Source organism: Cardiocondyla obscurior, linkage group LG02, assembly GCF_019399895.1.
Source record: "Cardiocondyla obscurior isolate alpha-2009 linkage group LG02, Cobs3.1, whole genome shotgun sequence".
Lineage (NCBI taxonomy): Eukaryota > Metazoa > Arthropoda > Insecta > Hymenoptera > Formicidae > Cardiocondyla > Cardiocondyla obscurior.
In genome coordinates this window covers 6,904,134-6,928,262 of record NC_091865.1, presented here as the reverse complement: position 1 = coordinate 6,928,262, position 24,129 = coordinate 6,904,134, and the positions used below count along the sequence as shown (strand labels likewise).

At 42.1% G+C, this 24,129-nt stretch overlaps 2 protein-coding genes and 1 long non-coding RNA gene across 3 annotated transcripts in view; 1 reads left to right on the top strand and 2 right to left on the bottom strand.

The window, feature by feature from the left end:
• Window positions 1–4,847, top strand: part of LOC139112604 (uncharacterized) — a 44,876-nt gene extending 40,029 nt beyond the window's left edge. Inside the window, exon 5 of the long non-coding RNA XR_011547404.1 lies at window positions 4,777–4,847. This is a non-coding gene — a long non-coding RNA (uncharacterized lncRNA). The remainder of the gene's footprint in view (window positions 1–4,776) is intronic.
• LOC139112533 (dual specificity protein phosphatase 22-B) lies at window positions 1,075–18,882 on the bottom strand. Its single transcript, XM_070673593.1, has 8 exons — window positions 17,478–18,882; window positions 13,932–14,748; window positions 10,677–10,793; window positions 10,394–10,518; window positions 10,066–10,237; window positions 9,724–9,905; window positions 9,371–9,559; window positions 1,075–8,964 (listed from the first exon to the last, which is right to left on the bottom strand). The coding sequence occupies exons 2-8, from the start codon at window positions 13,950–13,952 to the stop codon at window positions 8,721–8,723; spliced, it is 1,050 nt and encodes a 349-aa protein (XP_070529694.1). The 5' UTR covers window positions 13,953–14,748; window positions 17,478–18,882; the 3' UTR covers window positions 1,075–8,720.
• A 1,793-nt stretch (window positions 18,883–20,675) lies between these two features.
• Window positions 20,676–24,114, bottom strand: LOC139112571 (transmembrane protein 42). The gene is made up of 3 exons (XM_070673662.1): window positions 23,076–24,114; window positions 22,644–22,790; window positions 20,676–21,114 (listed from the first exon to the last, which is right to left on the bottom strand). Exons 1-3 carry the CDS (start codon window positions 23,196–23,198, stop codon window positions 20,965–20,967), a joined length of 420 nt encoding a protein of 139 aa, XP_070529763.1. The 5' UTR covers window positions 23,199–24,114; the 3' UTR covers window positions 20,676–20,964.
• Between the last annotated feature and the right edge of the window lie 15 nt (window positions 24,115–24,129).

The following is a 24,129-nucleotide window of genomic DNA, read 5'->3' as shown; positions in this document are numbered from 1 at the left end:
ACAAATTACTCGGCCGCCGAGATCGGATAATTAATGTCGCGCGACGGTGTATTACAAATATATAAACTGTTGGTGGCGTGTAGGCTGCGGGTGGCTCTCCCATGTGTGCGCGACGCATGCCGATATGCATATACGTACACACGTCGCTCGAATGCGATAATTAACAAGGCAAATCGATCGTCCTCGCCGTCGTTTTCTCACCTTGTTACGTATCTCTCATGTCTCGTGCGCCGCGCCGCGCCGCGCCGGGCCGATACGGCTCGTCAATAGGCACGAATTCACATTCCGTTTACCGGGTGTCGCGTGAGAAGAGGTGCACACGTCGGCGCCTTGAAATGCGATTGCGATCGCGCGATAGAATCCGATGTCTATCTCGACGTTCGCGAGTGGTGCGATATTTTTGGATCAATTAAAGCGCGAGCGGAGCAGGGCCATCGGATAGCGATCGCTGGGAATAAAAGGCAGATTTATGGCTCACTTATCGTCATCGGCGATTACCGTTTAATCGACTGCAATTCGTTTTTCGCTCGCGACGTCCTGGAATAATTAGTAGATTATAATACGCGAGCGGCCCGGTAGGTCGGGAACCGTCAGATGCCGAGGAGGCATCAGCGTTTCCTTGCGAGACACCCCGTGTAATACCTGTATAAACAGGCCATCAATCAAATGTATCAATCGATATTAACATAATTTAGTCTTGCCAGGTGGATATAGGATGGCTCGCGAGGCTTGAGGTTAACTGCAACGCCGACGATAATCCGGCTCTTATTTGCGCGCCCGCCGGTACGAAAATTGAGCTAATTAATCACAGTTCTACCTATATCTGTATTCATCCCGTACATTAAACAGAAAAGGTGATAGCGGGAGGCTGGTATGGATAGAAGCATAGAAACTGCTGATCAAATTACCGCCCAAGTCAGGGCAAACTCATTAAAGTTAAATTAACAGAACTTTCACTAGTTATCGTGAATAGTTATCATGACAATGAAAGGCGGACGTGAGGGAAATACTGTCGGTGGGAAGAAACGGCGGTTCTCGTTCAGTCGGGAAGCGATGAAATAACTGCTCAACCACTTTCAGCATGAACCAAAACGTTTCATTTTGCAGCTTACAAAAATATCACATGGGTGGTCTTAAAACAACGTTATCGGTGCAACAGTAATGTCGATACAACAACTTATCGTACGGTACTTGTCGCTGATATATGACGAAGGTGCAAACCGACGTCTCCAACAATTCGCGTTCGCCGACAAGATCGCCGGTCGGACTCGCCGCCTTCTCTCGTCGCCTAATCAGACGGACGACCGTCGCTGGTATTAAAAAAATAAGTATCGTGAGCCTCTAATGGATCCTCTAAGTACGACAGAGTATACGGGCGCGCGACAGCCCGCGGACGAACCGTACGATTCAATTCGTAGCGGTGTAACAACGATCAAGCATTGCCCGCTAACATCTACAAGCGATAACCGGCCACCCGCGATTCCCTCGCGCGATTCTGCCGGCTCGCGAGCGTCGATAATCTCCGCTTATTGCTAGAAAATCACGATTGCACATGTAATGCCGGCGCGACGCGACTACGCGGCTCACGGCTACGTGAGCGGCTACGTGCCTCACCGATAACAGTCGGCTGGCCGAAGGTGCCGATTGCCGAAGTAACAGCACCAGCAATTTTGCACTTAACCTACGCCGCCGTGCGATGCCACTGATAGGTACTTCGTAAAGACACTCGCGTCGAAAAAGTATTTTTTTTTTTAATATTTATTCGACGCAGCAGCCCGAAGATAATTTTTTATTAATATCTTTACATTTTTCGGTGTCGTTAAATATAAGTGTAATTAAAATGAAATAATAAAACAATCGTTCGTGGAAAAGTAAAGAGAGGAGACGTTAGTACAAATTGTTAAACGGCTATTTTTTGTAACTGTGCATCGCACTTGCCTGTTCAAGAAGATCAGAGTTTCACTCGCGCAAAGTATTCCCCAATGTTCCGATCACTAGGTATTGCACGCCGCGTCGTCCGGCTATTCTTTCACTGCGGGTTTTTTTTTTCGCGCTACTCGCTTATCGACCTCGATTACGTATTACATGTCGGAGACTTAGCTACCGTTTTAGCGATGCTTGAAATCGATAAGCTACCGATACCTTTCTCCCTCGGCATCGATGCCACTTTCGATGCACCCAGGGTGTCTCTACCTATCTACCTACCCATCTACTTACCTACCTACCTACCTACCTACGTGTGATCGTTAACATTGACGCTGTAAAAAAGTTGAACCCTCTACCTATATCGCCTATAAAGTGTGCGGGTCCAAGTCACACTGAGCGAGTATTCTCGTAGGTTTCTCAAAAATATACCGATCACAGATTTGTATTCGCGACTCCTTTTGGACCACTTCGTACTGAGAGCAACGTGGGACGCGGAAAAGGGAACCGGAGGGGGACTACAAAGGCAAATAAGGATTCTATTGAAAAATAAATTTCTACTCTTGAATCGAAAAGCGTTTCCTGGTTCGCTCCGTGAGACTGGGACGCACGCTAAATGCACATATTTAAATTCTTTACGAACTGCGTGATCGCTTTTAGCTCTCCATTCACATCGATCTCTTGTACATACATCGCTATCTTAAAAAATATATATATATATATATGTGTGTGTATATGTATGTGTGTTGGTACGTGGGTTTAAATGCGGATGATATGTACGAGGACACAAACGCATCCTCGATCGCCCTCGATCGACGTTTAGCCGAACAGCGTAGAGATACCACTTGATTGCGAACTAATTAGCATGTTTTCGCGGGGAATACTCAAGTATTAAACCAGCGCGTGCGACAATGCGGGTTACGATTGTTCTACCGATATCCCACGTTGTACACATAGGCCTGACAGTAAAGCCAGACATGTGACACGGCTGTTACGCGAATGCGATTTCAACAGCAGACACCGACTGCGACATTAAACTTGGAATCACCCCATTTTCCGTGGAATACTATTTTCTCGTAAAGCACAAAACTCACGCCCGATTGTATTCGCAGAGGTGCTCAGAAACAATGCACACGTTATGCCAATCCCTGCAATAGCGTGTATATGTAAAAATTACTTTTCTATTTCCCCTTTTTTTTTTCTTTTTTCTTTTTTCTTCTACTCACGAACAAAGTTGTACTTAGTTATTTATTTTATGAATAGAGAAATAATTCAACGGCTTATTGTTGGATATTTAGATTTTTTTTTTTAATTATTATACGCACTCTTATGTAATTATGTGCTATTTAATTCTTAACAAAAATAAATATAAGAGAGATCAAATGCAGATTTCAAAGTTTATTTGAAAAATATATATTTTGTAGAAACGGGAGAAAATGTTTCAAACCGGATAAATATTATTAATTTTATTTGACCACGTTTAGTATACAGATATATGTATATTTTTATATATATATTTTGTATATATATATAAATATATATCATAAGCATAAATAATAACTTTATTGCATATGAATATATGTAGATACTAGTACGTATGCATTTATATAATACAATAAAGGGAATACGTGTGTATAATTACGGAAATAATTATATTGCATACATACATGTCATTAAAAAGAAGTCACGTCCCGCCTTCATTATCCGTGAGATAACGCTGAAAGAATAAATGAATTAGCCTCATACGTTTCAAAAATTTTTTACCAGTACATTATTTATAATATTAGTTTTACTTACCATGTCCTTCTTTATTTTTTTATTAATTACAACTTAAACAATTTTTACATGCTTGATACTGAAATTAATATATTCCATCTTTTACGTTCTGAAAATCGCTACAGCATTATTTATCATTATTAATTTTTCGCATCGTGAAGGCTCAACATAAGCACAAATAAATATTTCTTATTCGTTTTTTTGTGCGAATGGTGAAACTGTTTAAAAGTTTTTTAAGCGGCTCAGGCAGATCTCTATGATTAATATTCCGTTATTTAATGCAACACCGAAATGAGCCGGTAAACGATCGCACCGATCAATAATACGTCAACAACAATAAGCCCGACGAATCTGGTGTGCACTCTTGAATGCATAATAGATCGATCAGGCGGTTACACATTTCCCACGGTTAAATATTTGCGTGTATTCTATCCTAGCCTCAATCCATTTCGCGACAATAAATCTGCCATATCTATCCACAATATTCGGATCCATTACCCGATTTAAATAAAAGATAATTTTAAACTTCTCAGTATACGGTGCACAACGACACGTTAACTACAATATTGGTCTACAAAACGCAATTTTGAAGCTCAAATAATAATTTTAAAAATGATTTAAATTGCGAAAAAAAGGAAAAAAAGAAAAATAGTCGCTGCACATACTTCATTTTTTATATTCTCCTATCTTTTTAAATAAACAAATCGGTGTGACGACTGAGTTAGCTGTTGATCGATTTTATTATTGCCGTTTATTGTTGTCGCTTAAAAATTTAATTTTAATATTTATATAATTAATATGTCTAAGCAAAGACGGTTTTCGCAATTTTTCCGCGTTTCATCAGCGATCACCAGCACGCGATAATATTCGAGCCACGTCGTCGACGCTCGGCGACGGTTCAGGGAGATGATGGGAGACCCTAGCGCGCCGAACAGAACAGAATATTAATTGCAATTTTTTTTGTTTCAGATAATATTTTTATTAAAAAATTAAATGCATACGCGTAACTTTTTTTTTATTTAAATCTTAACTATTTTCAGCGCGTTTACATTAATATTGTTTAATTTTATGTTACAGTCACCGGCAGAACTCTTCAACTCCGCTGAAGCTCATGCAGATTGGTAAGTTGCTTGATTTTTTTTTGAGACCTTTTGAAAAATAGCGCACGCGAAGCAAAAACAGCGCATGGTTTCTTCTAGTCAGCTTTTAAATTTTGCATGTTCAACAAAATAATTACGCGATCATCGAAAAAGTTTAATTATGTATTCCTGTTCAAAAATAACATGTAGAAACTTTGTTATTCTGCTATTGTTATCGTCTTTCCAGGATATCGATTGATTCTTTCATTTAATTTATTTTGCATCGCGAGAATAAATGTCAGTAAATTTTTTATAATTTTGTACGTACGTCAACAACTGTAAAAAAAAATTACAAAAATGAACGAACGAGAGGTACTCAAAGTGACATGTAACACACGTACGTTTGTAATTTGTTATCGAAAATTATTAAATAAAAAAACAATTTTCTTTAAACGTGCAGACAAAACAAGAGTATAAAAAAAACCTAATTTTTATAAAATTGTGGAAATTAAATTCTATTAATTGTTGCACGGACGATCGGTAAAAAGAGCAAGCCATACGAACAGAAATAATTGATTGATTCCACAAATAAAAATGTACTCACCCGACAGATGCCTAACCGCCGCTCGATGCATTCAAGGCCTCTTCACTCTCTTTTACTTCTTGTCCTTTTTGCGCCGGCACTCACACAACTTTAATTCACAAAAACGCAGTTAATTACAATCGCGCGCGCGACTAATCACCAGAATAACGAGTCGTACGGCACTTAAGGCGTCAGTTCCAGCATTAACCGTACGCTGGTACTTTATTACATCGCGACGAAAGAACAATGCGGGAAAGATCCGCGGGGGTACTAAAGATATAATTTTTAGCTACGCTTTCGCACTTCGAACAATAAACAGCTTGTGCGTTCTGATTGCGGGGGCAACTGTTACTCTGTTACTTTGTAGTATCTAAATAAATGCGCCGGTAATAAACGGCTGAATAATAAGCAGCCAAAATTCAATACTGCGCGCGCAATTTACAAAGCACACGCATTATTAATAATCGATACATCACGGCTTTACGTTGAATTACTTGGACGATTTTGTGTATTGTTACACTGGGTGCTGGTAATAATCCGGCGTAATAATTCGACAATCCGACAGTTTAAATGCAAAAATAATAATTAAATTCTATGCAAATTGGCAGATTTGACGCTCGACATAAACCCGAGCTCGACATTAACTCGAATCTACACAATGATTATACATATAAATAATTATGCATTATGTCCGCATACATAATGCGTATAAATGCAATAACGGATTTACAAGTTTCTCTATTATTTTAATATCTACTTTTAAATGAGTTAATCGTCAGATAAATATATATACTATTGGTTCAATAAAGCGCGTTGCTCGTGAACTGATAATAGCGCAGAAATTAATCGCGACTTTTGTTCGTCATTTATAGAAGAGTGATCACATAACTGACGCCTTCTGGCGTTCATTACGATTTTATATTTCAAGGAACAACGACGGCATATTGAAATGAGTTTCACGCGCTATTGTGTGCCGATCGCGGTGCTAACCTAACGGAATTTATCATGTCGTAACTTAGCGTATAATAAAAAAATTAATATTGAGCCGTTCGCTTTTTGCGATTCAAGAAAAAAAAAAATTAGTTGACCGGCAAAAATCAGTACCATGTGGGAATGAGTAATAGATGACAGATCAATACAACCTAGGCGTGCGAACGTTGCACGGTATCATTTATCAACTTGACTTGTAACTTGAAAATTATCGTGACCTTGACATTTTAATATTAAGATTTTCTATTCGTCTGAATACACGCGATTAAATTGTTTTACGGTGATGATAAAAGCTATACATGTACATGTAGACATATGTACATTTTTCTTTGCCAAATATTGCTTTCACTTCACTTATTAATTCGATTAAAGATATAAATTCATCTTTGTCGGATTTAAATTTAATTCTCACTAGTATCTTTTACTTTAAAACAATATTATTTGTTGTAACTCTGTAAAAACGTCAGTGGTATACTTAGGAATTCAACTTTGTTCGTGAATAGCATGAACGTTTTTAAAAGACGTACACGATTAATGACGGAAAAAACATTCACGTCTGATACGATCGGCTGATACGACGATTGCTCGCGCATCTAACAATCCGCCGCGACCCATAAGTTTTTTCCGTGTGCATACGTGAAACGTATACGATTAAAAAACAATCTACGTTTTATCGTGCACTAGTATTACTGAGGGGGATCGAAGCGACGTTATCTTAAATCTCGGCTTGTTCGTGAACGACTGGTTCTCGTGTCGGCGAGACAACAACAGTTTTGCCTAATGCCTACTACAGCTTTTTTTTTTTTTCTTTTTTCTTTTTTACTCGTGTATAATAGTAATAATTGCGATCACTGGCGCGCTTATAAAATTCTCTGAAAGCCCTTCGCGCAACATCGTACGAATATATTTCCAACGCGTATGTATGGTATGCATGTATGTGTACACGATATATACGTATATTTCTCGCCTCTTTCAACAATTTATGATAAAACAGTGCGACCTCGCTAGAAAGCCCAACAATCGTATGGACGGTTGCGAACGAAATTAATGGAACAGGTTTGCCGTACGAAGATCCTTCATTTCCTTACTAAAGTAATCGCGCAGAACCGTCACAGAACGAACGGTTGCGTCGCGCGTACGGAGTCACTGATATTTCGCGGATTTTCACTTCCTTAATAATACGCCACGATTTATCTACGTTTTAACACGCACATATACGTCGTAAGTTCTATCAAAAAATATTCCCCGACGGCTTTCCGCTTTGCGCGATCAATTTCAAGACTATCGAGGTACGTTTGAACGGTCTGTCGCGTTCAATTATCTACTTTTCCGTCCCGTTTTTTAATTTTTTTAATTTTAACTTTTTTTCTTTTTTTTTATTAAATTAATCCTTTGGGAAGGTTGTTGTATGTATTGCGTAATTGCCGCTTTGAGCAACGTTCCTTTTCACAACCGACGATTAATTGGTAACCGTTCGCGTATTATCTCCGAGGGGAAATTACACGAGGAGATCGTTAACGAGCGCGTTATTAGCGCGATTGAATGACGCCGTAAAAAGCGCGAAATAACCAGTCGCACTTAATTGCACGCAATTATCGCTGTAACCAATAAAGCCCCAAAGGATTAATACCATGTCCTGAATGTGCCAATCTTTCCAATTTACTACTTCGTTTCGCAGCGATCCATTACACGGGCGAGCGTAACTAATTCAACGTCGCGTTACGCTCAAATGACAAATCATCAACGTTCGCTGACACCGTCATTCCGCAATTTTCCCATAAGAAAAATCCAATCGGGACGAAGGTCTTATCGTGGGGAAGCGCGGAAAAGTAAAACCAAGTGTTTCCGATGCGTGCGAAGAAAATCACGTCGGTTCCCGTCCCGATAAAAGCAGCACTCTCGCTGAGTATAAGCAACAACTTGTAACAACTTGTATAATCAACATCGCCAATAACTGCCAACAACGCTTCGCGTGCATTCGATGTGTCGACGTCCACCTCGTGAAGCGACGAGGGGAACCTTAGCCGACGTCGTTTCACCTCGTAGGATCATCTACTCGCGGTGAATCGAGCCCTCCATTATTGCATGCTTCGCTAAGAATGTTCCAAATGTAAAAAACATTCTGAGGCACGTCTTGATATAGTTCGTAGGTACCTTCGTCCGAGACCTTTCTCTCCTTTTAACTACGGGTATTTTCTCCCCGGGACTTACACGAATTTAACGATCCCGTCCGGTATCGAAAAATGATAGCAAATTTGATCTGCTCGACGATGAAGAGCGCGTAAGATTGATAGTAAGATCCTCGAGCGGTTCGCCGATCTTTCTCGTTATTCCATCAGGCTCGACAGAGAACCGCGCGAGTCTCGATGCTACGTCATTGTCGAGGGGTGGGATTCCGGTGGTACCGGCAGCTGCGGTGTCTGTCGATTTGAAAATCGCCTCGGCCAACGTTGAGGCGAGACCGGCGGCGTTGGTCGCGGCGTGTTCGGCGCGGATCCGGCGGTCAATCGCCAATTGCTGTTGGAGTACGCGCTTGATCTGCCTACGGTCGAAAGGTTGGTGTTGCTGCTGCTGCAAGCCACCGCTGCCGAAAGATCCACCCTCGACACAGCCCTACGATTAACGTTAATCAGCTTTCCGGAAACGTTCGAAACGCACCTCATTGCACCCACCGCGAATAACGCTAGTTTGCTTTCTTTACTTAAATGAGTAAGCTATTTAAGATTTTTTTTTTAATCTTATTTTATGAACTAAGCGGTAATTACATCAATTTTCTTAATTGTGAATTTTTGATATTTCTAATTTACTTGAATATTATAAAAATAATTTATGCGTTTATAAAAATTTCATGCGTTAAAAAATATAATTATATTGTGAAAACAATAAAGGATGTTGAATAAACAATTTTACATAAAAATAAATTAAAATATTAATCTCAATATTAGATTAAAAAAAATATATATATGTATATATAAATAATAAAAAAAAAGAGATCTTTCGAAAAGGATTTTCGCCTTACCTAGAAGGCGGAGCGGATCCTCCGGTATATGAATGAAATCCTGCCGGTCTTGTTGTGGACATAACGCTGGATGACCTGTGCATAGCCGGGGAGGGTGGCGCGGACGGCAGCATCCGAGGTGTTTGCGGAGGTGTTCTGCCGGATGAAGCGCTTCCGATGCTACTGGTGGATGACTTTCTTCTCAAAGTTCTACAAATTAATATGATACGCTGTTTATTCTACATCCCTTATTTTAATATTATTACTTCCTCAATTTAATTTTATTTTCTATGATATATTTAACTTTTCAGTAATAAAAACTTTTTTTTAATAATGATATATCTGTTTATAATTAAATATTTTGATGTAATTACCTCTTGGAGGTTGCCTGGCGGCAAAGCCCGGTCGGACAAGTGCGTCCCATTGCGCATTTACCCTCGCACACCTCTTTTGCTAGGGCTAGCGTTTCGTAATTCCTTAGGGTAGAGCTGCAGATCTCAGCGTCAGATTCGGCAAGAGCGAGACTGGGGAATCGCTCTTTCAATCTGTTGCGCTCCTGCAACAGGATGTAATGTAATCAGGATCGAATTCATTATGTAGAATATCCATTACATCGTCTCCGGCAGATAGAACAGAAAGTCTTGCGCGAGGTAATTTTTTTTTTTCTTTTTTTATGCAAGCGGAAACTTGAGGAAACTGTTCGTTTATTCACTTACTTCTTGTAAACGAGTGGATTCGAAGTCCTTAAGTTGCTGTTGAAAACCGACATTTGGATTCGCTATAGAACGGCCGACTCTGACGACTTTGAGTGCCTCTTTCCAGGATAGATTTGTGGTACTCATAATATAAGCCACTGCTACTGTCACGCTCCTTGACATTCCCGCCAGACTAAAATAATAATTTCTGTTAAAAAAAATTCGCTCGTTAACAAAAAAAAAATTTAAAAAAAAAACCTACTTCTCTAATCGTAAATTATTACAAAATTAAATAATATTTTTTTTAATTAAAGTAAAATATTTTTTTTTTTAAAAAAAATATATTTACCAATGAATTAGAACATTTCCACCGCGGAGACGAGCAGAGTGAATAAAATCGTTACACAGGGAAAAATATTGTGACAGGTTTTGATCAGGACTGTCGGCGGCCAGGATGCATAAATAATGCTTGTCCTAAAATTAAAAATTAATTTTAAAACAGACGTATTTTTGCGTACAAAAAATTTTAATTTGTACTCCTCCGTTAATTAATAGTCATGCAGCTATGGCCGTTGATTGTAAAATTCAATGCTTTATTCCATGCATTTAGCATGCACGTAGCTTATACTCACGGAATGCAAACGGCGGGCCGTGTCGTGAATAGCCAGAATATGCGTAATTTCAAATCGCTCCAGCTGATCGGCATCTTTGCTGTCCTGATAATTACCAACGTAAAGACCAGGAAGCACCTGCGGACAATAACGAGGACGGCATAAATTTCGCGGCGAGTTTTAATTAATATTTAAATGTGGCGGTAAAAAGATAATAAAAAGCCTTCGCTAAAGCCTTAATAAAATCGCGCTTTCCGGACTGCGACTGTAAATAAATCACACTATCTTTTTCTACCTCGGCGATTCTCATTAAAAACACCCCGAGCTTGCTCTTTCGGCGTCTGTTTGACGAGCGATTACTTACAATTAGATGACGAGATCCAGGTCACGCCGGAGGGAGAAATTCAAAGCCGCGTGATAGATTCGCGATGGCCGTCGACGGCGCGGTAATCTTGGAGTAACTTGCTGTTTGGCAAATATTGAATTTTGATGAAAGCCAGGCGTTTCGGCTACAGGATGGGAGGCATATATTAGCTTAAACGCGATCTACTCCGATATCTATTCAGTTCTTTCGCAGCGCGATTGTCGCCGGACAAACTGGGCGAGATATCGCTTTCTTCCATCGTCCTCGGGAATTGGATTTAACGGGCGACAGGCAAATTAAGACATTTAGATGTGCAATCTATCGCGGGCACCTCCTCGACGGTTAGCGCGTTCAGTGTTTATTTTCTCGTCGCAACGAACCGCCAGAAGAATACCTATTCTCTCGCGACGCGGGTCGTTAGTCTCGGTCCTACCGCGATTTAATTTCATTCCAACTATTCTTATCGCGCGGTGATTACCCTCGCCTCTTTCCCCCCGCGTTATAATCACTGCGTGCGCTCCCTCCTCTACTTTTCCACGCGTTGATTTTATGATGAGAGGGAACGGTTGGGCCGGCGAGACCACAGTGAACGATCCCACCGAGCGGCCACTCCGCGATCGGCCGATTAGAAACGAAAAGAGCAGAGAAATCGAACCGCGAAGCACGGAAGAATAGAATACATCTCTCTGGCAGAGATCAGAAACAATAAACGAGCCATCGTGTATCCGGCATCGTTGAGAAAAATGCGATTCCGATCGCTCGTGGTCACTTGGTGTGTTTGCGCGATTCACGGCAGCGTGCAGATACAACCGAGGCATCGATCGTCCGGCACGACGTCACGATTCACCCATCATCCATCCGGTAGCATCGAAACCTCCCTCGTACATCCTCTGAGAAACGTTTCGAGCTTGTTCGTACAGTTATTTCCGACGTCTGGACCGCCGCCGAAATACGAAGCGATTTCTAAGCCGACGACGACGTCGTTGACCGATCGCGAAAACGTCGGTGAACCCTCCGCAAGGCACGGCTCGCGCCGCAAGCGAAGGAGGAAGTGCGGCTGCCGGAAACGAAACCATCGCAAGAGAATGGGATCGTTGCTCGAGCGCGAAACAGCGAAAGATCTAATCGGTTTGTTCGTCATAAAGAGCGCCCGGATTTCTACCGAGTCTACAAATGCGAGACATTTAAAATCCACCATCTCGTTATCGACTCCAACGACCCCGCAGCGTTTCGTAGATGTTGGTTTCACAGCCGCCAAAGCTGTCCCGTCGACGTTTAGCGCGACGACGATCACGGAAGCTGCGAAGATTGCTGCGCGAGAAGCCAACGATCCGAACTCCCGGCGAAACTTTTCTCATAAACGGTGCGAGAAAGTCAAATGTACGACAAAAAGTTGCGGAAGAAAAAGGGAGAAAAAGAACGTTATCGACGTACTCGAGCAGGGATTTCTTCGGGATGATTTTCAGAAAGCCTCGCGAATTAAGAGGCCATTACGTGAGCCGAAAAACGCGATGAAGATCACGAAGTAAGATAGATCGTGACGAAATAATACGCAACCCATTCATTTCAATATAAATATGAGCGTGACATATAAGGCCGTACGATAATCAACGATACTACATTGTAATTCACAAGGTACTCAACGTCAAAAGAGATTTTTAATTTATTTCAACATTTTATTTTAACGTTTTTAATAACTTGACTGAATTTTATATTTTATATGAAATTTTATAGTAGAAAAAGAAGAAAAGAATATATAATCAAGTAGAATTAAGACAATTTGTAAATATCACACGTTGTTCCGACTTGTTCTCATTTACTTCACCGCCACTTTCTACCAAGCTCATGTTTTTTTTTTCTTTTTTTTGTATTTTATAAATTATCACCGAGGCGGAATCGACGTAAATAAGTTTCATCTCGCGGCATATCAGGCTTATCTTTCGCACTTCCATTCTGCGATTATAAGTTGTGCGATTACGCGTTACCGGACGTTAAATTTTTTTAATTATTATCAAGTATATTACGTCGATCGTTAAACGCGAGGTTACGAGAACGCTTGATAAGTCGATATACTGAAATGCGTTTAAACAGATTGTTAAGTTAATAAAAGCGTGAAGTCAATCTTTTTGCTGGAACGGAACTTGCAGTGGTTACGTTATGAAAAAGAAACCCCATCGCGACGACGGAAGAGACAGATACGTTTAACAAAAAGCCAATGATTATTACTCAACAGCTTTTACAATCCGACGACAAAAAAATGTGTAATTAATTATATGCGAAAAAAAGAAGAAAACAGAAATGATTTTAAAAGCTTCTAAGCGGAATTATTTAGTGGCCGACTATTTAAATCAATATTTCCGCTTCTTTAATTTATCATATTTCCTTTATTCTACAGACTGCAGTCTCGGTAGACTGTTAAGACAGTCTTCTTTTAGACGCTTGGGTACCTTTGTTGAATCTTTTGTACTAAGTAGCCAATTAGTTGCCATCTAAAGAAAACAATACGAGATAATAGGGAGCAAATCGAATCTTTTAAAATGGCAAAGGCTCTCAGATGTCCAATCAATGGATATAATAAAAAAGTCTGATGGCTATAAAAACGTGCAGAGAGAAGAGCGGATGATATTACCAAGTAAATCCTCTGAGAGTTAAACAAGTGCAAATTCAATATCGACTCGGAGATTTACGTCCACCGGAAGACATCTCCAGAAATAAATATTCGACCTAATTTTTAAAACTTAAGTTCCCAAGAACGAGATTTGAAATTTATTTTAAATTTAAACAACGATTTTTAAAAACTATTTCTCCAAGCCGATCAAAATGTCTTGGATTAATGGCGTTTATTTTCCTCTCTTTCTCTAATAACAGTGGTATAAAAAAAAAAAGTATAAGTCTCCTGAGCAATTTCTCACCTTGTTCATGCCATTCCCCATGATGTCGGCGCGATGACGAGCGCGTTCTCTATATTATGCGGTGCTTAAAAGCGCGAGGCGAGTTTTCCTTCAGCCGCCATGATTTTTAGTCTCTTGAGCTTATTTCTCGACGATCCGATTCGATCCTCGTCAGTAAGGAGACGGTATTGTTTGTCAAGTAGCATGGTCGTCGTGCAGCTCGAGGCTCCAGTAAACTGACGAGTGCTCGCTCGTATCATCGACGGCACGCGGTATAAAAATGCGTGTCTTCCATCGGCCTTCTTCTGCGACATTCGTAGCGTTGTCACTCCCTCTCCTCTCGTCTTTGCCTCGTTGTCTGGCACCGAGAATTTATCACCTCAACGCGCCGCTAATCAGAATGATTTATTCATCACCGATAGCGTTATCATTTGCGACGTAATTCCGAATTTTCTTCCAGGCTCGCGGAAGCACGCTTATCGCTTTTGCAATCGCGCATCTTGATAATGCAGGACGGCTGCATCTGCCCGGGTAACGCGAGGCTGTATTTCAGAGAACGGTGGGGCCCCAGGTACCGACTTTCAAAGCGCGAGCGCGCATTTATATTCACGGTTCGCTTTTCGCGGTCTCTTTATCGGCGAACTTCCGTACGGTCGTCCCTACGGGGCGGATTCCATTTGCATACGGATTCTGCCTCTCGCCCGGCCCCAGGCGCCCACGGGAAGCAGCCGCGCTTCAGACGAGCCTTCGCCGCTGAAGCGACTTTCCAACATACGGGCGATACGTTGCGAAAAGGTAGGACCGTCTGTGGGAAGTTCCCCGCCGCGATCGTGACTTTCTGGAAAAAGGAAAAAGAGAACGTCCGTTTGAGTAACGCAAGCAGGATAGACAGGTCACCGGGCGCGGACGAAAATTACGATGGAAGGAATTTGTCTTGAGTATCGATTAGCGATACGTAGCGCGCGATTGCCTCGTTCAAAAAGGGAAACGTGCGCTTGTTCTTTCGCGAAAGTGGGACAGGTTATTGATAAATTGTCGCCTCCGACATTCCCAACGCGTGTCGGGCGATCTCGATAGTCTTGACAGCGCGCAAACGCGACTTAACAGACTTAATCTCGCGCTAACGCAAAAATCGACGGAGTTCTCTAGGCGTCCAAAGACCCATTTTCTCGAATTTTTTTTTTTAATGTATAAGGCTGAAAATTTTTATTTTTAAAAGTTAAAATTTTTTTTTAATATTTCTACTTTTATAGACTTGGAAAATTATTCAGACGAAGACGAGATTGAAAAAACGCGAGCCTATTGATTATTTCAAGATCAATAAGATGGATTACAAGGTAGTACGTTAACCCACTTTGTACACAGTAGAACAGTCGGGTGCATTTAATGGTGCCCGATGTGCCAGCGTTCGCCTCCCCTCAAATTTCCCCGATATTTAAGAAACGCGATTGATCGGGCGGAGAAGAATTCCGCCACCACGAGTCGCGATATTTCCCCGGCGGAAAAATAGCGCCGCCGCGTGCCAAACTGGCGCATTGGAATAGACGTGTTTTGCCAGCACACACTCGGACGTGAAGGCGCGAGGCTGCATGCGTTTATGTAAATTTTGGTTCAATATATCGGCGCGACGCTAACGTGATATATTTTGCTGCATAACGGCAAAACACATTTTGCGATGCAGCATGCGCCTTGATTTTGTTTGCCAAAGATCTAAAGCGTGCCGTGTGCGCGTGAGATACAGCGCTCGCGAGCTCGCGAACGTTTGTTCTCCGTGAGGCGCAATTGAATATCGATGTAATTGCGGTATGACGTCCGAGAAATATCGCGTTTCCCAGTGGGAACGTATATTAATTTGGTCGACCGCCAGGAAAGTAGTTGAAACTGCATTGACGTGGCTGAAAGTTATATTAATTGCAGCCACAACTCACTGGCTCTTCACCGCGACCTCGTCGTAACTTAATGCCACGTCGCCAGTTAGTAAGTATGAGTTATGAGTTTTAATCTGTTGAAGTCACACGCGCGCGAGAATATAAACCAAAAAAAAAAAATAAAAAAGGGAAAAAAGATATATACGTATAAAAAGACATGTGGGAGAAAACTTGAATATCGTCAAATTCTGTTAAACGAGATTTCAGAAAGGAATATAAAAGACAAAAGAAATTAAATAAATTAAAAGAAGAAATATGTTAAACGTAAAGTCTGCAACAGCTTACGCGTATCAAAAGCCTATAACTCTTTAAACAAATTTTTTATGTTACGAAATATACCTTCGCCTTTTTACATAATTTTTATTAAATTGATATCATAATAATTGAGCGATTTATAATTTAATATTACAATATTTAGTAATTAAACGCCGTAAAGTTTAAAGAATTATTTTTATTGTGCTGTTTTCGATGCTTTCAAAAATCACCTTTTTCGCGATAAAATATTTTCCTCGAGAGAGAAACATTGGCTGCTAATAGATTAACACTCCATTGTGATGAGAAGCCATTACCTCGTGATTGCAATACCGCGAGTAAAATAATCATTTTTCATTATTTATCTACGCAATTTAATCTTTTATCAACGATATCAGCATTACCTGTATATCAGCGCTAAGGGGTATACGTGCAAAGAGCTTTTTCCGCAATACAAAAATTAAAAAAAAAAAAAAAAACAATAAATTTATAGAAATATCCGATTTATAGCAATTACAATCAGTAAATGATTAAATCTGTTGATCAGTCTAATCTTACAATAATCTGCGTAAAACGTAATTTATTTTAGCGAGAGGACCATTGCGGAGTGCAAAATATCGGTATTACAATCATTGGGACGAACGCGAGTAATCTCCCATCTGGATATTCGATATCGTCCGGATTTTGTTCATACTCGCGCGATTGGGGGGATGCCGCTGTTTCGCTACTGCATGAAAGTTATCAATTTGCCATTCAGATTCAAATGCAATTGCATGCGAAAGCGCAGCGCGCGCGATGTTGACCTACTCCTGAAATAAAACTGTGAGCCGATACGCGGGCGGCTGGTTGAATCCAGCGCGAAAACCAATCGTATCGAGACGTATGGACCGCGGATGCTGTCGCCGGTAACGTTTTTACTCCAAGTTTCTTTTTTTTTTTTCTCCTCCCCCCATGTGAAATCAATCTCAAAATTAATTCGCTAAAATCGAGAGCGTGTCAGAGGTGTGTAAAATCCTTCCGTCAGCTACGTATCTAGATGAGCCAGGGAGCTCCCTTTGATCACGATCTTTCATCTCGCTTTTGACGCGTGTCGCGATTCAGCTTATAATTAAACTAAAAGCCAATACATATAGCAAATGACGCGCCGCAAATGCGATATTTATCTCGACACGGAGGTATATATAATGACTGCTTACGAGTGTCAAATGCGAGGAGATATTAAAGGAGATAATGGCACGCTTACTTACACAAAATGGCCATATAAAAATTGGTAAATTATTTCATCCCTCGCGTTGGACGAACACTTGGTTGGGCAACGCGTCCGACTCGATGTTTAAGATCAAACGTAGCACCGGAAAGGAATAAAAAATAGAGATTCGGGACCCACCTGCACAATTCACGTTCCACTCTGATACCCGTAAGAACGTCAGAGAGAATTCCTTCGGGAAAGATTGCTCTCCGTTATCGCGGATTAGCTCGTTGCACTCGCGGGACGCTATCTCTCGTACCTCTTTCTCCCTCTCTCTCTTCCGTCTATCTCATTCCTTCTCGAGAACGGATGGGAAATCGTTTACACTTCGCTCAACCGCTTCCGCGAGGAGAAATTCCCAAGACGGCCGATCCCGGCGAATCGCGCCTCTTTAATTCCATCGTTCGGTCACACTCGCAGCCTCGTCTGTCACACACGCTTGCAGTAGATTGCACCGCAATTTGTGTATGTGTGTGCGTTTATTTCCCTCTCTGTCCTGTCTCTCTCTCGTCCATTTTCGTCTCCCTCGGCGACTCGGCGGAAGGGCGCGTCGTGCAAAAACTACCCCGCTCTCGGCGAAGAGCAGCGCGCGAGGAGCGGCCTCCCAGCTGGCGAACGACAAGGAGTGAGAAAAGTGCGGAGAGAAAAAGAGAGAGAGAGAGAGAGAGAAAGGCGGGGTGCGCGTATAAAGTGTGGGGGAGACTGGACTGCAATGACGAGGAGGTACTGGGGGGTGGGTGGCGGAACGGCAGCTAGAGCAACGCGAGGAATAGTGGGGTAGATCCTATCACCGCGCGCGAACGGCCTGACTCGAATGCGCGTTTCGTCAGTTTCGACATGGCACGACTCGTCCTGTGGGCAGGATTCCGCACATGGCACCTGAAACGCCACCCGGAAGCGCCCTTCGATTCGGACGGATGACAGACGGCCGAGATGAACCGCCGTGGAATGTAGGTCCGCGCCACGAGGGTGGTTGCACACTCTCCGCGGAAAACGCGCACCTTGAGCTCTTGAGGCACTGCTGCGATCGATTGCCGCGGTAGGCGACGTTTACTACGACGGGCCGGATCAACCCGACCGTCTCGGTGGCGAGGCTACGTCGGAAGAGACGCTCGGTCCCTTCGAGAAACTAATCTCGGCGGTCGCGCCGGACCCGGAGATACGATCTTCTGGACCTGCGGCCGCGACGAGAGCCAGAGAGAGTCATGGCACTCTTTCGCTCCCTTTTTGCTTTCTCTTTCCCTTACGTAGGTGCCGACGCAGACGCCGCGAATGCCCCGACGTCGTCGTTCTCACCCCGTCCGCGGGAATCTGCGTCCCGTTCAAATTCATTGCCATGAGGTGGGCGAGGATGAAGGTGGAAATCTCGTAACAGATTTGTCGCGACGGTACGGGAAGGGGTGGTTACACGGTGGGGATCGGCAGGACCGAATTGAGATGACCGGGGGTCCTAACTCGAGACGAAGAAGCCCTCGCCAGATTCCCAACCCCCGTGTAGGCGCGCGAGAATAATCCTTCCTGGAATTTGTAAAAATATTACACCCTGTACACTTGGATTTAACTAGGTATCAAGCGGATAACGACGTTGTTACTTTGCGTAGAAAAAAAATCCGCAATTAAAGGGATATGGATAGATAGAAATTGAATAGAGACGAGAGTCTCCTCAAATATCTTAAGTTAGACTTTCTTTGCTCGGAGATTAGCAAAACTCCCTCGCTTGACTTAAATGAGGGGTGAACCTTCTCGCGACGTCTTCTAAGCCAAGAGACAGCGGTGGCATGTCCCACGATGTTACCGGCGACATGTCGGAAGGGGTAATCCGCCCCTGAGGATGAAAACGTCGAGAACGTTGGGGCGAGTTCGCGCAGAAGCCGCTCGATAAAGGCCATTCTCACCCCCTAATCCCCCTCCTGTCCCCTTCGTCCCTCGACCCTGTCCTACAAACGGGAAATCTAGTGTAGTAGGACTCGCACACGGGCTACTGGGCTACGCTTGCGTCGTAATCGAACGCCGGTATGTGTGTAGGATGCGACGTGATCTTGAATGAGCTTGTATCCCACTGAAATGTATTGCCAAAGTGCGCCTTCTCCATCAGTCGCACCACACTTAAAGGGGATGAAAAGAGCGACGTTTTGCCCCAGCATTTCATCGACACAACGAAATGTTAATAAATCCTTCTTCTAAAAATATAATTTTTCCGACGTTTACAATGTTAATTACAATTGCATTAATTATTTTCCCCTTTACAATATTCTCCTATTCATATTTGGTTTCCATTACTCGATATTTACTTTGCGTTCGCTAATTGACGAACATCGCGGTATTACCTCGTTAACTCGCTGCAACGCGAACCCGAAAAGAGCGGCTGGAAATCGCGGCGCGCGGGTTGAAAAAGCCAACGGCTCTCAATTTCACGGCTCGAAATTCACACGTTTGACACCGTTCTGATAAACTGTCTCGATATCTGCGGGCGAATTAACGCCAACAGAGATCGATTCCATCGCGCGACGACCATTACAGCCCGCCGTCAGACGTCGCGTATTCATTTGCATAGCGGATAGATATATTTGCGTCCCGGGACGTAAATACATCCGACTTCATTACACGTTACATCGCTGCGGAGACCATCACCACGTAACGTAATAATAACGATGTACAATTTGCTCGCCGCGCTAATTTCGCCTCGTTAATGCGCCAGCGCTGCCCACTCGACGGTGGCATGTTAGCGTGTTTTAAGGGAGGAACGGGGCCAATGTTCATCTCGTCATCGTCATTGAGCGAAATGTGAGCGAACCCCACTAGAGTCACGAATATCCACTCGCGTCGAAATAGGCCGCACTCGCGAGAAACGTGGATTTTTGAAAATATAATCCCGGACGTCCATAAAATCCATCCGCGCGATCTGCCGAAACGCAAAAATATTAAATCGATCCCAGAAAAAGCGTTTCTAGGAAGATTTTCGCGAAATCTTTCCCTTACCCCTGCTGATACAGAAAACAATCCATTACTTTCGCTTTTTAATCTCGAGGGTTTGCCACACGCGTGGTTGAGATTCCTCAAGACGGATCGATCTCTTCGCACAAAATGGAAAAGGAGAACGCAGAACGTTTCCTTTTTAAATCTGATAGATTATATTTACCCTTCTTGATTAAATGAAACTTGCGCCGCTACGTTCGGTGATCAATCTAATAATACGGTATCGCGTATACGCGCGTTATACGTTGTCTCGTGTTCGGACAATTACGTCGACGCGTCAGAATTATACCCGTCGTTCGTTTGCAGAAAATTCTTACAGAAACAAAAAAAAAATGGAGGGAATTAGGAAATATAGAATACTTTATTTATTTAAAAAATACACGTACGCGTCTGTACATGTATAAATTATTTTAATGGGGACTTTTTACAAATCTATCACATGAATACGGTGTCGTAAAAAGTTCCTAATGTTACCTAATATCGTCTATATTCTATTAATACTGTAAGTTTGTTCTGCAATCTTTCGCAAATGCTACAATACATTTCCGACGTAAAAGCGCGAATGCTTACCGGAGGCAATAAAAAAAAATGCAAGTGATCGCTCCGTCGTAATCGCACCTGCCTGCAATATAAAAGCGCTCGTCGTCGGCTATTGATGTTTCAATTTTTCCTCCACGACGGGAGCCCTCTTTTCAGAGGGAACGTAGCAGATCAGCATCAAGCCGAGAAGTACCATAGAAGTTCCGCACCACCAGGTCAATGAAGTAGACTCGTCAAACACGATGCACCCTGCGAAAGCCTTTAACAAGTAGAAGAGTTATTTATAAAATGGGTTTTATAATAATATAATCGGGTCTTTTAATATCTCGCTGTGTTTCTCGATAATTAAACTCGTGTTATCGAAACTGACACATTTAAAATACGCTTCTTTTCACGAGAAACGTTACGGGGATTAAAATAATAGTAATAATAATAACGAAGAGTGCAAAATGCTGTAGATATTTAAAATCGAACTTAGTAAATTTTTATGTTACCGGATTGGTTTTTATATTTTCTGGCTCAACTTTCTCATTATCGCTGTTGCATCGAATTAGACGCGCCGTACACAAATAAAACTTTTCCACTATTTTTGCATTCAAATTGCTTACGAAGGAACGGTAAAATATTGGAAATCAATGCGATCCAAGCCACGTGTCTGATATAAAGCAGTGTATATGTAGAACGAGCCATGTAGATCCTAATATAACTGCATTTTTATTTTTCGAGGACCACCACCTCCCGGTGGCACTTTTAAGTTTAAAGCATCTACATTCTCGCGAGCCCAAACTTCATCTCGTGAATACGTAATTCGATGCCGACGCAATCGATATACTGTGTTTTAAAAACCGTCCGCTTTTTTTTTTTTTTTTTTTTAAATTGTTTCTCGCAAAAGATCGGAGAAAAATATCGAAATTCTTTTTCACGTATTTTTTAATAATTTATATTTAACGAGATTCAGCGTCGCTAATATTTCCCATGTAGAATGAATAATATTCGTAGCGGTAGGTACAGTAGAAGGAATAGAATTCATTCGCGAGCAAATGTAATTAATTCCATTATTCTAATAATAATTCCGGCGCAACGCGTTTTCCAGCGTATAATGTAACGGCTATCGAGATTGCATTTCAATAGCGTGTATCATATCGTACAGTTCCCGTTCAATCGCCGCGTACTTGGGCGCGTATAATTGCTATGACCGCATTGTGCACACTCGCGGAATTGCGTCTAGTTTGCGAAACAACTTTCACTCTTTGCTCAACTGACTCTGAGAGATATGTCGGACCGTCGGTTATAGGCGATGTAATTGCCGCCGACAAATGGCCCTTTTGCAGATTATTTTCCTTCGTCGTTTCGCCCCGCCGTCGCGTCGCCGCGGAAACTTTCCCAAAAAGAAAAATGAATACCCGACGTTTCACGGCGATCTAATTTCTTTCTGCGATAAGTACGATAGATGGTCGTTCTGTCACGACCGCAATTTAAATGACATATTTTTCAATTTAAAAGCGTTTTTCTTTTTTGTCTTTTATTTTTTAAAGGAAAATTATCGCTTTCATTGTAATCTTTTAATTTTTAATTTTGCCACAAATTTTTTTTTCCTTATAAATTACGAGTTAAAATCTTGCAGCGTCCTCGTAAAATTTAATTGGAAATTATCCGCCCCGAGCACGGAATTTTTATCGAGTTTAAATCTGGAAAAGGTCTGAAGTTACGATTAAAATGCTAAAAAGGAAAAAAAATTTATATTGTCCAATAGGAGATTATTATCTGCGAGATTAATTAACAACTCACCGAACAAACGTAGTTCGTAGCCGCACTGGCGACCGTTATCGGCAAAGAAGATCCGCTGGCATGAAGCGCTTTGACAAAAAATGTGCATCCTACGGTGTTGCACACGATCATAAAGACGAAAAGTATCCCTTTTAAAAGCAACGACAGCTATCGCAAAAAAAAAAAAAAAAAAACAATAAAATAAAATTAAACATGTAAACATTATAACGCTCCATTAATATCTTTTTTTTTAAATCTGTTTCTTTTAATTACAAAAACAATGACTATAAATACTCGTGATAACTGTTTCTATATTACAAAACCTTCGAACGTTGAGTCTCTTTTCTTAAATTTATTAAAATGTAAGTTAATATAATTAACAAACTTTGATGAAAATTTAAATGAAAAGACGACCCTTTCATTATTGGCGATTTGAATTTGCCGCCAACTTACCAGTGATAACATATCAACGCCGCCGGCGAGCTTGCCTAAGAGACTACCGGCGGTCGCAAAAATTCCAGCGACGACTGCGAGATACGCTGCATTACGGACGGTGCGATTATCGCGTTCTTCCATATCAACGGGCAATGTACGTCCGGGTCCAGCCGTCGACGACGTCCTCGGGATCGGCGAGCGGCACCCAAGGTCGCTCTCCGACGCAGCAGCACCGGGAGTGAAGAACGAGCACCGTGGCGTCGCGGGTGATAAAAGGCTTCTTTGTCTGCTCTCGAGGCCGATGTCAAGGTGCGCTTCAACGTAATGGTACGGAGGGAAACCCGACGTCGAACGCGATCACACAGCAACACGCTTTCCGCAAAGAACGCACGACGAATGACTCATTCGAGCACGCGCTTTTATTCGTGCCGTAAATAACAACGCGAGCGCGCGTTTTCAAATTAGACGCGAGACTCGCAAGAAAGAAAAAAAAAAAAAGGAAAGATCTTGCTCTTGAGGCTGTAGCCTCGTCATTCTTTTTTTTTTAACGAGGAAACGATCACGCGACTAACGCGTGTCTCGGCACGCCTCGCTTGACATGAATTTGATTAAAAATTGAAAAAAAAAATTGATGTTCAGATCGCGTTCAATGAGGCAAGACGAAAGAAAGAAAAAAAAGAAAGAAAAAACAGACTTAGGCGTCTGCAATGTAGATTCCGTTTCACGTGATACATTCCACAGGAGCGCGACCGCGACCGCGAGAGAAGTGGGACGCTATCTCGTCACATGTGCACGGTGGGATGTTTATCGCGAAAACGTCGATACGTCACGCGCACGTGTCAGCGGTAATTCCACGTAATTAAAGAAACGCCCCGTCGTGCATAAACGAAAAATTTCCGTGGAAGAATAACGAGAGCGGCGCGGACTTTAGGAATGCGAGTCAATTCGACGGGATCCGGTCAAGTGTAGCCGGTTCACGCCTCGACGATCAGCCCGTTTCGGGACTTATCGCGGTAGAAGGACGAGAAACTCGCCGTTTATCGACCGGCTGGCACGTAACGATTACGCAACG

Bases quoted from the DNA above. Each gene is read 5' to 3' on its own strand.
- LOC139112533 (XM_070673593.1), bottom strand. From the start codon at position 13,952: ATGGGGAATGGCATGAACAAG. The intron at 10,519-10,676 runs GTGAGTATAAGC...TTTTAATTTTAG, and splicing joins CGGCCCGCCGTTTGCATTCC to GACAAGCATTATTTATGCAT. The intron at 9,560-9,723 runs GTAATTACATCA...ATTAATTTGTAG, and splicing joins CGCCAGGCAACCTCCAAGAG to AACTTTGAGAAGAAAGTCAT.
- LOC139112571 (XM_070673662.1), bottom strand. From the start codon at position 23,198: ATGGAAGAACGCGATAATCGCACCGTCCGTAATGCAGCGTATCTCGCA. The intron at 22,791-23,075 runs GTAAGTTGGCGG...TTTTTGCGATAG, and splicing joins GCGTTGATATGTTATCACTG to CTGTCGTTGCTTTTAAAAGG. The intron at 21,115-22,643 runs GTGAGTTGTTAA...TACTTGTTAAAG, and splicing joins CTACGAACTACGTTTGTTCG to GCTTTCGCAGGGTGCATCGT.